We start from the raw sequence: 14,183 nt of genomic DNA, 5'->3' as shown, positions 1-14,183 counted from the left end.
ATGTGTCATGTATCATGAGACTCATGATACGTAAACTAAATCAAAGATCATGATCATGATCTGAGGCTGCTCTAGCTACTCCTGAAGTGCCAACCTCATCATCATGTGTACCATGAATTGCTGCATCTCCCTCAACATCAGCATGTGTCTTCTCTTCTTCCTACATCTCCCACTCTGTGAATGGATCAGGCTTTGTTGTCATACTATTACATAACATCCTCAAATTATCACTAACCAATACTAGATCATTTGCTCTCTCCACACCAAGACGGTTCCTCTTCTTTGAAGCAATGTGAGTGTATGTACTCCACAATTGCTCCAAACAAGAGGAGCTGATTGATTGACTCAAATTACAGATGGCTAGTTGCTGCAACTCAGGACCATCCGAACCATAGTCCTCCCACCACAAAGCTGCCCCAATCTTATAGCGAGAACCCCGAAAGGTCCTATAACATGAAAGTTGATCTCTGATCTTTCGTCTAGTGCCATGATCAGGCACTAGACGAGACAATATAAGTCTCCATGTATCCATAACCCCAGTATCATTCTCTTGACCCTTGCCCTAGAACTCAGGATCCACAACAAATGCAACTGCATACATGGGTGAGCTATAGGAGTTCCACCTCGTCACAACTAAATGGCGTATCTCCTCATACACCTCATCATTTAGTGCCAACTCCTGCAACTTTTCATTCAGCCTATCCATAGCCTCATATACCTTGCCAATGCAAGGTTGCATAGCATCCATAACCCTCAATAAATGTACAATAAGTGATACCATAGCATCTATCCGCTTTACATCATCCCAAAAAGTGGATTTATTTGCTTTCTCCAAGCATAAGATACCTGTAGGAGTATCTGCCAATGTTGATGAGGTAAACTCATCACTAAGAAATAACTACCTCAAGGCACCACTGCATTCTCTTAACTTGCCTAGCATAAAGAAGTTAGAGGTAAATCTGGTATCAGAGTACTTTAAAAGTGTCTTCTTCGACCGCAACGAGAAGTGATGGCGAAAAAAATGGTGATTTAAAACAAAGCTAACCATTTGAGCTCCTTGCTCTATGACAGATGCAATCCATAACAGGTTACCAATATCCTTTAGTAGGTTGTTCAAGCAATGAGCTATACAATATGAAACTGTGATATGCGGATAATATCCCTGGATAATAGCACCCGCTGCCCTATTTGCGGGCTCTCCATCTGCAACAAATCCCACAACATGCTCTGGGCCAATAAGCTCAACACCTGTAACCCACTCTGCTGCAAGTACATCTACTGACTTTCCTGTCCCCGATGCATCATGTAAAGATATGAAATACATTTCCCCACGAGAATAAGCAACCATACCATGAATGGATCGCTTGCGTGTATCACACCAACCATCAGCAATCAAGGAAACTCCATTCTTAGCCCACATGCTCTTTCTAGTCACTGTTGCTTGCTCAACAAGGCGCTTTTCCTTGTCGAGCAAAGTGATGCGTAAGGTCTCTGATGATGGACGTACATACGAAGGGCTATACTCACCAATCTTCTTGCACATCAATTTAAAATACTCTAACCTGGCTGCACGAAATTGAATGTGGTCATGATAAAAAAAGCGTGCCACTGATGTATCCACCTCTTCCCTCTTCTTGGAATCCCAACTAGCATCAAGTGTGCTCTATCTACATGCAACATGTGGCGCTATTGATGCCATGGCCGATGCAATGCCTGTAGTGGGTGAGGAGGTAGCACTTCCTGATACTGACCCTGCTCTAGTTGCATCTAATGGGAATGGTGGCACAAAAGTGGCAGGGTCAACTACAACATGTCATGGTCTAGATGCAAGATAAGCTTGTTGACCTGCTACACGGTCACGAAGCTCCCTTTGCTTCTCCAAGGTCACAATCAGGTAAAACTGTACCTCTGAATTTGGCTCATGTAGGAGATGAGCTCGGACCTAATTATGCATAAATATTAAAATGGAACAAGTGGCAATTGGTATTCCATATTCTAATATTTAAGTAACTTTGAAAAATTAAAATCAATAAAAATTCGAAATACAAATGCTCGGCTCAATGGATTACCTTGTTTGCTCCACTAATTCGCTTGTATGGGATAAGCTTACAAGTCCATGGTCAAGATCCTCCACCACTCAATGGGTGGTCAGCAATTACTTCTTCCCACCATGACCAATCATCGGACCTTCTTCCTCAACCGCCAACCCGATGAGCGGGGCGGAAAGATAAAGCCATTTCAGGCTGAAAATTGAAGGCTCAAGAGTCGAGAGAAGGGAAATTTGAAGGCTGAAAATTGAAGGCTCAAGATGAAGCCATCGAGAGAAGGGAGGAGGCTCAAGAGTCAAGACTCACTCAAGAGTCGAGAGAGAAGGGAAAAGGAGAGAAGAGGAGAACTTGGAACTTGGAGAAGAAGGAAAACTAAAGAGAAGAGGAGAAGAAGGAAGAGAAGGAAGAGGTTGGAGGTGGGAGGAGACGGGGGACGGCCGCTGGCGGCTAGGACTGGCGCAAGCTACAGCGCGGCAGGGAACGGGGGGCGGGGGGGGGGGGGGGGGAGGGAGGCGCAAGCGAGCTCGAGCGGGAGCAGCGGCAGACAATCTCGAGCGGGAGCAGTACGCAATCGCAGATGATCCAGGCGGAATCAATGGGCGACCGGCCGCAGTAAGTGGTGCCACATGGCATTCCCTGTCTCGTTTCAGACAGGGAACGCAGCAAGGAACGTGTTCCCTGCCGCGTTCCCTATCTCGCATTCCTTGCTGCGTTCCCTGTCTGAAACGGGATAGGGAACGTTCCACCAATTCCGAACGTAGTCCACAACGGCTTCGTGCCGGGGACGGCGATTCCACGTGCCAGGGACGGCGATTCCAGGTGCCGAGGGGCCATTCCGGCCATTTCCTGTCACTATGGTTAGCAGATATGTCAGCTCATGGTTGAGTCTATGCATGCCAATGAGCTAGGGCACCAGGACATTTCCTAGATTATTTAGCCATTTTATCTCGCATTTTATGATGCCTATTTTAGTATTTATTGCTGGCCGACCAGCATTAAATGTTGGCTAACCCAACATCATTTATGGCATTATTTTCGCCTATTTATTAGGTACTCCTCCACAGTATGTATCATGCATCATCTATCATTCATCATCTGACATGTTTTGGTGGAGGGAGAGGAGCAGGTGCTAGTGCCTTCACAGACGATGACTCACATTGATTCTATACTGTCTCATATCTTGGTATATGGATTCCATTTCCCAAGTATCTCTTGCTTTTGAGTTCTTTGTGTAGTGTTCTTTTCTTTTGCAATGTTTCTCTTTCTCTTTCCTTTGGCTCTTGTGTTCAGCAGTCTATTACAGCAGTTTTCCACGCTTCCATCACTGGATCCACTCCTGACACATTCGTCACCATTAGAGCATGTTTGTGGTGTAGAAACTATGCCTTTCTACCATATCAACAGGGCCACAAGTCAGTTTCTGAGGTCTTTTATGTTCCGTAATTGGGTTTTAATCTCTCTGCCTATGGCCTTGCTCACCAAGGAAGCAAGCTCATCTTCACTAGCCATGCTATTCCAATTGAAGATGAGACTAAAGGAGGGCCTCTTTGTACAAGTCTACGAGAGGGTGGGCTGTATATGCACACAGCCCTTGCAAGGACATCCTCAGAGATATGCCTTTATAGCATGCCCACTATGGATACTCAGCCTTTCAGATCTTGAGACAGGCCACTTGCACTCATTTGGTTGAGAGATCACCACACCTTGGGGTGCGCCTTCCAAGACTTTGTGTCAATTGAAAACCAAGCAAGCAACACAAAAAGTCTTCCCAGAAAAAAGCTACATGCAGAGCAACCACCTCCCTTGAGCTGGTCTATGCATCTGTGTGGCCCTTGTGCACTCTGTCACTGAGCAAGAATCTTTACCTCATTTTGATTGTTGATGACTTCTCCATACATGTTTGGGCTTTCTTCTTGGAGCTCAGATCAGAGACCTCTCAGAGATTTTGTGAGTGGACTGTGACAGTCTACTCACAGAGTTCAGACAATTAAAATATAACTTGGTGGTGAGTCCACTCTCATGCTCTTTGATTTGTACTATTGCAACAAATGACACTCACATAGAGATCACCAATACTGGCACACAATTTGAGAATGGTGTGCCAGAGAAATAGGAGTCATGATGGAGATGGCCCGCACACTATGATTGAGCGACAGGGACTACCTTATTTTGTTTGGGCTGAGACACTTTCCAGTGTTGTAAGTATCCCCATCCATTCTCTGACCAAGGTCGTTTAGGCACTAAGAGACATGAGCCGCCTGTTATTTCATGTAGTGTGAACTATGCCCTTGTACACAAGGTCACCAAGGATAGACAGCCCACTTCCAATGAGGAGGCTCTGACATGCAGGAGTTGGATTCTCTTGAGTGGAAGGGTGATGGGACCTTGGGCAAGCACAAAGCCAGGCTTGTTGGTCAGGGATTTGCCCATATAACATTAGATTGTCAACATCTACATACTTTTTCCTGTGAGAAAATTTGTTGACTTATTAATCATTGGTTCACTAGATCACTCATAGAGCTGAGGTTGTACCACTTCTGAATAATCTTGCTAAACCGGCAATCAATGTGCTATCTATTTGTAAAACAGATGACTATTCTTTCTTATGTTGGATATTTTGTGAAGTCACCCTAAAACAGAATTGAATCAATCATCTCAATAAGGAGGCACAAAGCATCAAGATGCTAGATAATTTGGAAACTGAAACACAAAACAAATTGTACATCAGATAACCAATCCAGGAACAGAGAGGAAACCACTAAAAGTATTAAAGTCATTATTGCTTACAACAACAACCACCCCATCGAGTCCTTCCAACTCTGTGTCTGTAGCATTGTTCAAGACATCAATTGCGTGTCTGGTTCTCTCAGTTTTCAAAACCTGTCAAAACATTCCGGATGCAAATGTTAAATCAACAATTCAAAATGTCAGAGAAAATAAATTCACCTAACATAAAAAATTGGGTAGAGTGAATACAGTGCTGTGTGTAACAGCATTGAACTCACTGATCAAGCCCAAGTTTTATATGTTTTTTGTGACTTCATAGTTTCACCACTTTACCTTTGTGTTTATTTTCGCACGATTGAAAAGTGGAGCCACCTCTTCCCAAGTCTTCAATGCTTTTTTAATTCCACTGTGTGGATTAATAATCACCTGCCAAAAAACCCGTAGAGATTTTGATGTGTTTTCCATCTTCTTGCAGGTTTTATTAAACTAAAGGACATTTAGCTTGTCACGATACCAGCAAGTTTTTTGGCCGTCTGATATCGCAATCAATTAGTCCTTGAATTTGATGTTCCCATCTCTTACAAATCCCTATGTCTGTATGCCAGAATATGAAGGATTTTGGGACCCAGGTTGCTTTCTGGTTTGGAAATTTCTGATATGAATGCACAATTAGCAAGTGCTGCACCTGAACTTCGAAGCAGAAGGGACACCATTGTGAGATAGATTAAATGTAAAATTAAGCTACATCGCAACTATCTTCCCCAAAATGTGAACCCCTTGTATTGCATTCACCTGATCAGATAACAGATTTGGGCACATCACGAAAGAATGAACTGAATCTGGTTGAATGCTCTGCATCTCACAAGATTCAACAGCATATATATCTGATATTCTCAGTTGATTGGAAATGTAAACGCTCTCTGAGGAACCGCAGCAACACATAAAACCAATGTCCTAGATAAAATTAACAGACAGGCTTCAATGACTTTTTTTGCAAATAAAGTGTGGCTAATTATATTACTTCAGAAAAAAACCTGAATACAAAGAAGTGCTCGTGCTCAATAGACCAAGCTGGAGCTGGTGAAAGTCACAAATACATCATATATACAAGCCTCTCAAGGTGGTCTGGGGGGGATAGGGGCAAGAAGCCATGGAGGGGGGGTGTATCGCCATTTGGGGCTGCCTGCCTGCATCACGAAGAACAGGTCCTGGCCGCCCCAAGTGCGCATGAAATGACCTCGGAGCTCCTGGTTTAAGGTACTAAAGGTACAACCAGAAAATCTTAGATTTCTCAAGCATTAACTATTGTCATTTGAAGAAAATGGGCCATTCCAATAGAAAGCAAAAGGTTCAAGAAGTGTAAAGTACTTATCCTATGAGGCAGCCTTATCTTGCTGAGAGCACAATGTGAAAAAATAAAACAACTAACAAGCACTAAACCTTCAGTGCATGGTTTACTAGGCAGTTCCTCCCAAACAACACCATGGAAAGTAACAAATAAGTTGAGATTTATACATGCTGTGTGCTACAAGATTGAAGCAGCTACAGTCCTTCCCCATCCTCGCCATTTGTTAGGAATAGTTCCAAGACTCACAGGCTGGTTTCTAAGCACAGGAACATTCATCTCAAAAAGGTGTTTGCATGTGAAGGGGATACAATGGCAATGGAGAAGGAGAAGAGAAAGATGCGGGAGAGAAGAGCACACACAATGTAGGTGCTGTCCAACTGAACTGACAGCCTTATTGCACTATCATATTATATATGAATAAAGAATGGGCGGTCACAGTATACACGGGTAGGCCCAGAGGCCTTTTACCCCAACAACCTCCCACTAAAAGGCCAATGTGGCTAGGGAGTGAAAACAAAGAAAAGAAAAAAAAAAGACAAGGTGAGGAATCATAACATCTCACCCAACGCCCAATTGAAAAGCGAGTTGTGCAAGAAGTGTCGGGAATCTCTGTAGAAAAAGAGTCAAGCATCCCCGAGTCCATGACATCCAGGAGATAAGCGATCCCGCAGCTCCATACAATAGAGCAATCCAAGAATGCTTCTCATGAAGCAAGCACAACTCATCAGTGCACGGCTGTAAAGCATCAGAGTCGCCCAGAGCATCAAAATGGCGCATATAAGATAGCGGAGAGCAGTCAAACTCTCCAGAGTCAATCACTGAAAGAGGGCCAACATCCCAGACACTCGTCCAACGGGGTCTCAAGACTACATGTGGCCTCAGCGAAGTGGAAGACTGACATATGGCTGGCTGTCTAGCCTACAAAACTACAAGAAAACGGCTCTCATGAGCCTGCAAGGGGTCTAGCAGCTGACCACCAACATCCTGACCCTGGCTGCTATGCATAGCTTGGGCATCCAAATCCCATAATCTGTAGGCCTTAAAGTCACCATCTCCATAACTAAGGAGGATACATCTACGTGGCATAGGCTCATGTGACATACGTACAGATGCTTGGCAACCAAACATCCTCAAGTAATCATAGGAGGGTTGCATGCCACTCCATGCCTCATGGGGTGTAATACCATCCAAGGTCAAGCACGGCATCCTGTTAACCAAATAGACTGCTGTCATAAGGGCCTCGGCCCAAAAGCAATAAGACAACCCAGCTGTGGTAAGCATAGAAGCAACCTTTGCTTGTAAGGTCAGACACATGCCATGAGCAATTCCATAATACCGTGGGCACAAGAAATCAATGCCCTACTGCTGACAAAAGGTCCGAAAGCTGGGAGAGAGAGCATGACTCTCATAATCCATCTGCAAGCACCTAGGCCTGCTACCAGCAGAATCCATAAACCTGTCAAGCATAACTGGATCATCCTCAATATGCACGAAGGGAAAAGCCCAAACACGATGGGTAGCATGATCAACAAAGGTCACAAAGTACGACGCTCCACCAAGTGACTTAGAAGGCATAGGTCCATATACTGCACAATCAACAAGATCTAGAGGAGCATGCCTCATACGATCGCCATAAGCCAAGGGGGCTCTGCAAGACCCAAGAGTACAACCAGGGCAATCAAGATCTGTAAGTGACATAGGAGGCAGCAATGAATCTGAACAAGACAAGATCTCCATCTCTCTGTGGTGCATATGGCCTAGGCGATAATGCCATAACAATGCATGTGGTATCCGGATAACTGCAGCCATAGAATCTCCCACATGAGAGACATGCACTGGGTAATGAGAACCAACTCCAGAACCTCTGGCCAAAACCAAGCAACCATGACAGATCTTCCATGACCTATCCTGAAGAGAAACAGAGTAACCTACATCATGCAATTGACTGACAGAAATCAAGCTCTTACTGAGCATGGGAACATGTAGAACATCCCTGAGCATAAGAGAAGTCCCATTAGGCAAAGCTAGGTGTATATTCCTTGTACCAACAATAGCATAAGTCTGCTCAAGGCCCATATCAATACATCCATCGACCTCCCTGTAAGAAGAGAACCATGCTCTATGAGGGGTAACATGACAAGATGCCATAGAGTCGAAAAGCCAATCAAAGGCATGGGCCTGATCATTAAGCAAGTAAGTTGTAGGGAAACTAGATGACAAGAGGACATGCTCAACTACATCATCATGGGTAACTGCATGTACCTCACCACTAGAAAGAGTAGTAATACCTGCTGCATCGTTGACTCTCTACTCATGTCGAGTCCGTCTCTGTCTCTACTGCTCTCTAATCTGTCTAAAGCATTTTCTTTGAACATGCCCAAGCTTCCCACAATGAAAGCAAACAACATCTGAAGTAGAACAACCTGTAGAAGATGACAAGGAATCCAAGTCATCATAAACAGGGCTATCCATAGCATCCACAGAGCTCAAATAGTCGAGGGCTGTCCCAACATAGGGAACCTGCTCATAAAGACAATCATCTGCTAGTACATCAGTGGTAGAAGCATGCTGCAAATGCTCATGAAACCTCAATGGATGGGAGGTCATAAAGGCATCAATCAAGGATGCAAAAGCTCCCACATAAAGAAGAGTCATAGCCAATTGCATGACATAACCAACCACATTATAGTAAAGCATAAGACATCTGTCATAAGAGCATATGATATTCAGCCATAAAATCAGCCCATAACCATATGCATACGCATAGCTCTACAGTATATCATGCCACCAAGAAACATCCAAGTCAAGTAAAGACCGACAAGTGGCAAAGCATCCTGCAAGAGTCAAGCTCCACGTGAAACCCAAACATCTATAAAACAACATCCAAATAAGTGGCTCTGTAAGGTATACAACAGTAGACCATGTGCATAGACGGATAAGCATACATAGCATATGCTCTCTAACATGGACCGGCAACAGGAGCCCAACTAGCATAGAAGCTAGACAACAGAGGAGCAAGAAAGCCATAACTATAAATCCCAAGCACTATCCAAGTCCACTGATCAGTAAGTATCCCGCATATCAAATGCAAACGAGCAATCACAGCTCAATAGGCAAGTGCCAAAACAAGGGAGCAGTTCACTGCTCAATACCTGTAAGTGCATCCAAGTAATAGCCAAGATCCATAATCGGAGCATCAAATCCCATATAGCATCCAAGGTCATAACGGAAAAAGCCAAGTCAATGTCCAACTGCTCAAGGGAATACTCAAATGAATGTCGAGACGAGCTCAAACAACTGTCATCCACAGCCAAAGCATAAAGCATTCACCAAGACATCATAACCCGTATTGGGTAGCCTAGACAAAAACCATGTCATAGATGAAATGTCAGCTGCAAAGAAGTGACAATCAAATACAAATCGAGCTTTAATCTCAGCTCAAAAGTATTCCGGAGCATAAATAAGACATGTGGCATAGTCCAAATACATCATGACATCATACCGAGTAGCTGGGAGCACCCCGTGACCAATAGGCATAACCTAATTGTAGCATAAATAGCTTCAACCCTGAAGTTTCCAGCAACATATAACCTCTATAAACTGAGCAAATCAGTGCTCAATCCAAGCTCAAATCCATAGGCAAACCACAGACATACATTCCTGTATGGATAGACACCAACCATGCATAATCAGGCATCAAATGCCAAGACTTGTAAGCATAAAATTGAAGTAATAGGTGGCTCGCCCCATTTTGGACAGATCTGGGATTGTTCAAAACAGTCAATGGCTGAGCTGAATCAGCTCCAAATGCGTCTCACATAAGAGGCATAACATCCACAAGTGATCCGGTATCAATAGACATCAGTAGAAGCATCACATAAACCATAGGCATACAAATACATGCTGTCTCAGACCTGAAATCTGTTGCAGAATATTCTGTCATCAGAATTTGGCAAATCCGACATCACCATCGTGTCCAGAGCGTGCCAAAACCCCAACTCAGACTCTTACCTTGCCTGAATCGGATTCCGAATGCCCGAGATATGATAAAAAGAGTGATTTTTGGGCCGGATTTTGAAACAAGCGCAAAAAAAACATGAGCTGGCTAGGGGGGTCTACTGTCCCACGTGTCAACAATGGGGCCCAAAGGGGGCACAAATGGGGGCCAAAGAAGGCCTACACCAAGCCTCAGCAAGCCTTGATAAGCTGGAAGCAAGATCCAGGTGAAGGAAGCTCCAAGAGGTGTGAGCTATGGCTGCCTACAACCTGTGAAAACCCTGTTGAGCTGAAAACTGAGTGAGAATGAAGATCTCATACCTCGTATGGAAGGCCAGGATGAGCTCTTGAAGACCCGCTCTGATACCAATTGAAGAGGATGCAATGGCAGTGGAGAAGGAGAAGAGGAAGATGCGGGAGAGAAGAGCACACACAATGTAGGTGCTATCCAACTAAACTGACAGCCTTATTGCACTATCATATTATATATGAATAAGAATGGGCGGTCATAATATACATGGGTAGGCCCAGAGGCCTTTTACCCCAACAGCATGTAACTAGTAAAACAACTTATGACGAACCAGTGCAAACTTGTGTTTCCCCGGTTTTCTTGGAGCAAAATGATTAGTACTTTTTGACTATCACAGGTGCCTAAAGGAAGTTAGAGAATAAGACAGATTCATCTTAAGAACAAACATTCTTTCCATACAGAATCACGTTTTGGGTATCAGGTGAGATCAGTATGTCAAATGGGACAGAGCTCACACATTATTAAGCTGCCAGCCTAGGAGCACCTCTTTACCCCATGTTATATGCCTAAATTGTTATGGTTTCCCTCCAAGCCTTTTCTTTTGTAGGAAGACCTATTTAACTAATAGAAAAATCTTTCTCAGAAAGGGAAAACTAATAAGACCAGTATGTGAATGGAAATTTAGTCTTCTTTCTTCTCCTAGTGTCTGTCCTCCATCTAATAATAATGAATGCATCAACATCTTCTACAATCAAGAGTGAATCCTCCCTATCATATTTCCAGCTCAATTTTTCCTTGGGTTTTCACACATAGGAGTGTGGCAGTAGGTACTTGGCTCGTCTTTGGCACATATAATGCAGCATGTGAAAGATGTAGTGAGATTGAGGAGACTCAGGTACACTGCATTGTGGACTGTACCAGAGCACAAAAGGTTTAGAGGAGAGCTCTTAGGCTGGTCTATGGGGGCACTCCATATTTCTTGGTAAATCAAGATAGGTAGATGCAGCAAGGTTATTGACCAGCAGCACGTTTCCCTTTCTGAGGTTCACTTGAATCATGAGAGGGGCCATTTAGGAATAAAATATTTGGGAATAAGGTCTTGTTCATAAGGCCTAAGGGAGTAAGAGGGAGTTTAAGTGCATGCAAGCTACATGGATATGCTCTCTTTGTGAGAAACAATAATTGAATGGTATCGATGCTATATAGCAGGTCATAAGGCAGAGGAAGGGTCAGCCGACAACAATCTAGAGGGCTCTAAATTTCATGTCTTTCATCAATGAGAGCTTTTGCGCGGTAGAAGAGAGCAGCAGGCACAGCAGATACAAATGTTGCGAAAGGGAGAAGAAAAACACTATGGGAAACTCTACACCATCCTTGTATTTTTGTTTGGGAAGTTACCCCAAGCAACGAAGAAAAACAGAGAGTTTGAAGGGCCTGCAAAAGCCATACAATGACAGCAACCAATCTTAAACAACTCAATAGTAAAGGACAGTAATATCTATCAGAAAATTGGGGGTGACTAGCCGTCAGTCCAAGATACATCAAAGTCCAATATATGGCAACTTTCAACAAAATCAATCTATGAAGATTCAAAGCTCTACTGAAACCTGAGTTTTTATGGAGCTCAACTGAAACTATCTGATTTATCCTTAGAAGGCATTCCTATGGTCTTCACGTGGAAAAGTCAGCTGCTATCTCCATAGGGCCACTACATACAGGTTGATGCGTTTTGTTGCATGTGCTATCTTTGTATTTGGAGAGGCTGTAAATGTCGTCATCAGGCTGTGAAGGCTCTAAGTGCTTAGAGAGAGCAGCCATAAAAATTAAAAGGGGTCGTTTGCTGCTGTTATTTTTGGACCATCATATGCAGAGAGGTAAGCTGTGAGACAGAGAAGACTCAGCACCATCTTTAAGGGAAGCTTTGTTGTGTGTGAAGAAACAACAGGAGTTTTTTATAAGAGTTCAGGGGGCTGCTAAAGCTTTGAGGGCCGAGGCAGCCACCAGTCATCAAGTTGAGAGGATATCATGGCATAAAATGAGGACCTCTGCTTGTTGTTGAAGGTCTAAGGACTATGCATCAGGATATGGAGCTACTCAAACGTTCATTTTGGGGCTTACGAAGCCAATGTATCCAAAGAGCTGGCTGTAATAGAAGATTAGGAAGCTGTGAGGCCCGTTGCTATGCATCATCAGGATCATATGATGGGATCTATGAAGGCTGGTTATATCAAGGGATGCTGTAGTAAGCTGTAAGTTGGATCATGAAGCCAGAGGGCAGTTGGACTAAGAAGAGGGCCGCCACAATGCTGGAAGTCAAGGTCCAAACTCTAATATATAGATTGGGGGTACCCTCTATGTACTGAGCACACCAATCACAGAAATTGGATGGCTCATGAGTATGGCTTTGAAGACAGTATGTGCTATAGGCGTGAGTTCTATACTAGAGCTGTTGTATGCGATGTATAAGGCATCATTAACACATGCTGCAAGAATAAGGAGAGAGGAAATTTATCATGATAGATTGAATTAGAATGCTAAAGGTAGCCGTGGTGAAGAAGAAACAAAGAAAGAAAGATATATTTAGTGTCTACTAGGGCCAAAAATGGCCTATTAGACTATTAACAGATTAGTCAGCTCATGAGTGAGTTTGTGCATGTGTGTTTGTGGGCTGGGCACAGAAGCATATTTCATGCATTTTTCTAGTGCTTATTTTTGTGATTTTATTCCATTATTTTATGGCCAGCCAGCATTTATGATTATTTTATTGCTGGTTGACCTGATCCAAATTTAGGCATATTTTTGCCTATTTATTGCTGGCCTCCTCCAAATTCATTCATCGCTTGCAGTCTTCCAAAGCAGGTGGAGCAACCAATGCTTTGAGGGTCTAGACATCTTCGCAGCCAATGAGCTTCACTCATATGTCCTCAATGTGAGCATGAGGCATCATTGAGATTACAGGGGAGGCTCCTTGTCAAAAGATGACGTACCAACGAGACAGTAGGGTTGGCGGGGAGAAACACGGAGTGAACTCGGCAAACATGGAGAAGAGAAGAGAAGAGAGAAGAAACTCTGATGAATGGAATGAATGAAGATCTGAATCATGGAGTGAATGTGATACAAGGAAACAAGGGTGCGGTAGCACAAGGAAGATGATGAAGATAGCCACGAACCACGAACCGCAATGTCCTCCTGAAGGGGTGTGAGGGTAGTGGAGAGGCTGGAGAGAAGAGGTGACGGACTAAATGAATCAGCCGTAAGGAATGAATGAGAGAGTGGCCTATAAATAGGCATAGCCAGTCTAGGATGGTGCCCCTTTTTAGGGCTGCAAACCCTAAACGCAAAACGCAAAAACGCAAAAAACGCAAATTGCGGGTTAAGGATGAAGGGTGAAGGGTTTCTCAACACCCCCTCTCAGGCCCAAAAAGGGAAACAAGAGAAGAGTGAGATGGAGATGCAATGCTACATGCTAAAGAATGCTCATGCAGCAGGTGCCACTTGGAGAGTGTCCCTCGTGGGAAAATTGTTCACTTACCCAAGTGCCCTAGTACAAAGATGATGAAAACATGCAATGCATAGGAGGAATGTCAGACTTTGAGTGGTGCCAAGAACCATAAGGATATGCCCGTACTCGATCTCGGGAGGTGGCTCCATGCTAACCAAGTGACCAAGGCAAGAAGAGAAGAGAAGGAAGAAGATGTAGAGGATCCCTAAGATCCAAGATTTCCACCAGAAAGGGAACCTGCAATAAAGACCAATAGACAAAGTGAACTGGACAACCCGAAACACAACCTCGGGAGAGAAGCCACTAGCTCCG

The 14,183-nt window shown here is 43.8% G+C and overlaps 1 protein-coding gene across 4 annotated transcripts in view; it reads right to left on the bottom strand.

Moving 5' to 3' along the window:
• ACD5 (Diacylglycerol kinase family protein) overlaps positions 1–14,183 on the bottom strand; it is a 135,837-nt gene that overhangs the window by 76,845 nt on the left and 44,809 nt on the right. For all 4 annotated transcript variants that reach the window (XR_015693168.1, XR_015693167.1, XM_087693171.1 and 1 more), the window contains exons 3-6: positions 5,568–5,729; positions 5,290–5,460; positions 5,109–5,201; positions 4,836–4,928 (exon numbers count right to left, since the gene is read on the bottom strand). Coding sequence is in view for 2 of the 4 variants with exons in the window: in XM_087693171.1 (XP_087549297.1) it covers positions 4,836–4,928; positions 5,109–5,201; positions 5,290–5,460; positions 5,568–5,729 (519 nt within the window). In the remaining 2 variants the exon portion in view is untranslated. The remainder of the gene's footprint in view (positions 1–4,835; positions 4,929–5,108; positions 5,202–5,289; positions 5,461–5,567; positions 5,730–14,183) is intronic.

The sequence above is a fragment of the Lygodium microphyllum genome, chromosome 14, assembly GCF_053477565.2.
Source record: "Lygodium microphyllum isolate KBCC chromosome 14, Lygodium_microphyllum_v1.1.10, whole genome shotgun sequence".
In the NCBI taxonomy this organism is placed as follows: Eukaryota; Viridiplantae; Streptophyta; class Polypodiopsida; order Schizaeales; family Lygodiaceae; genus Lygodium; species Lygodium microphyllum.
Note: the sequence above shows the minus strand (reverse complement) of the source record. Positions and strands in the feature narration are given on the sequence as shown.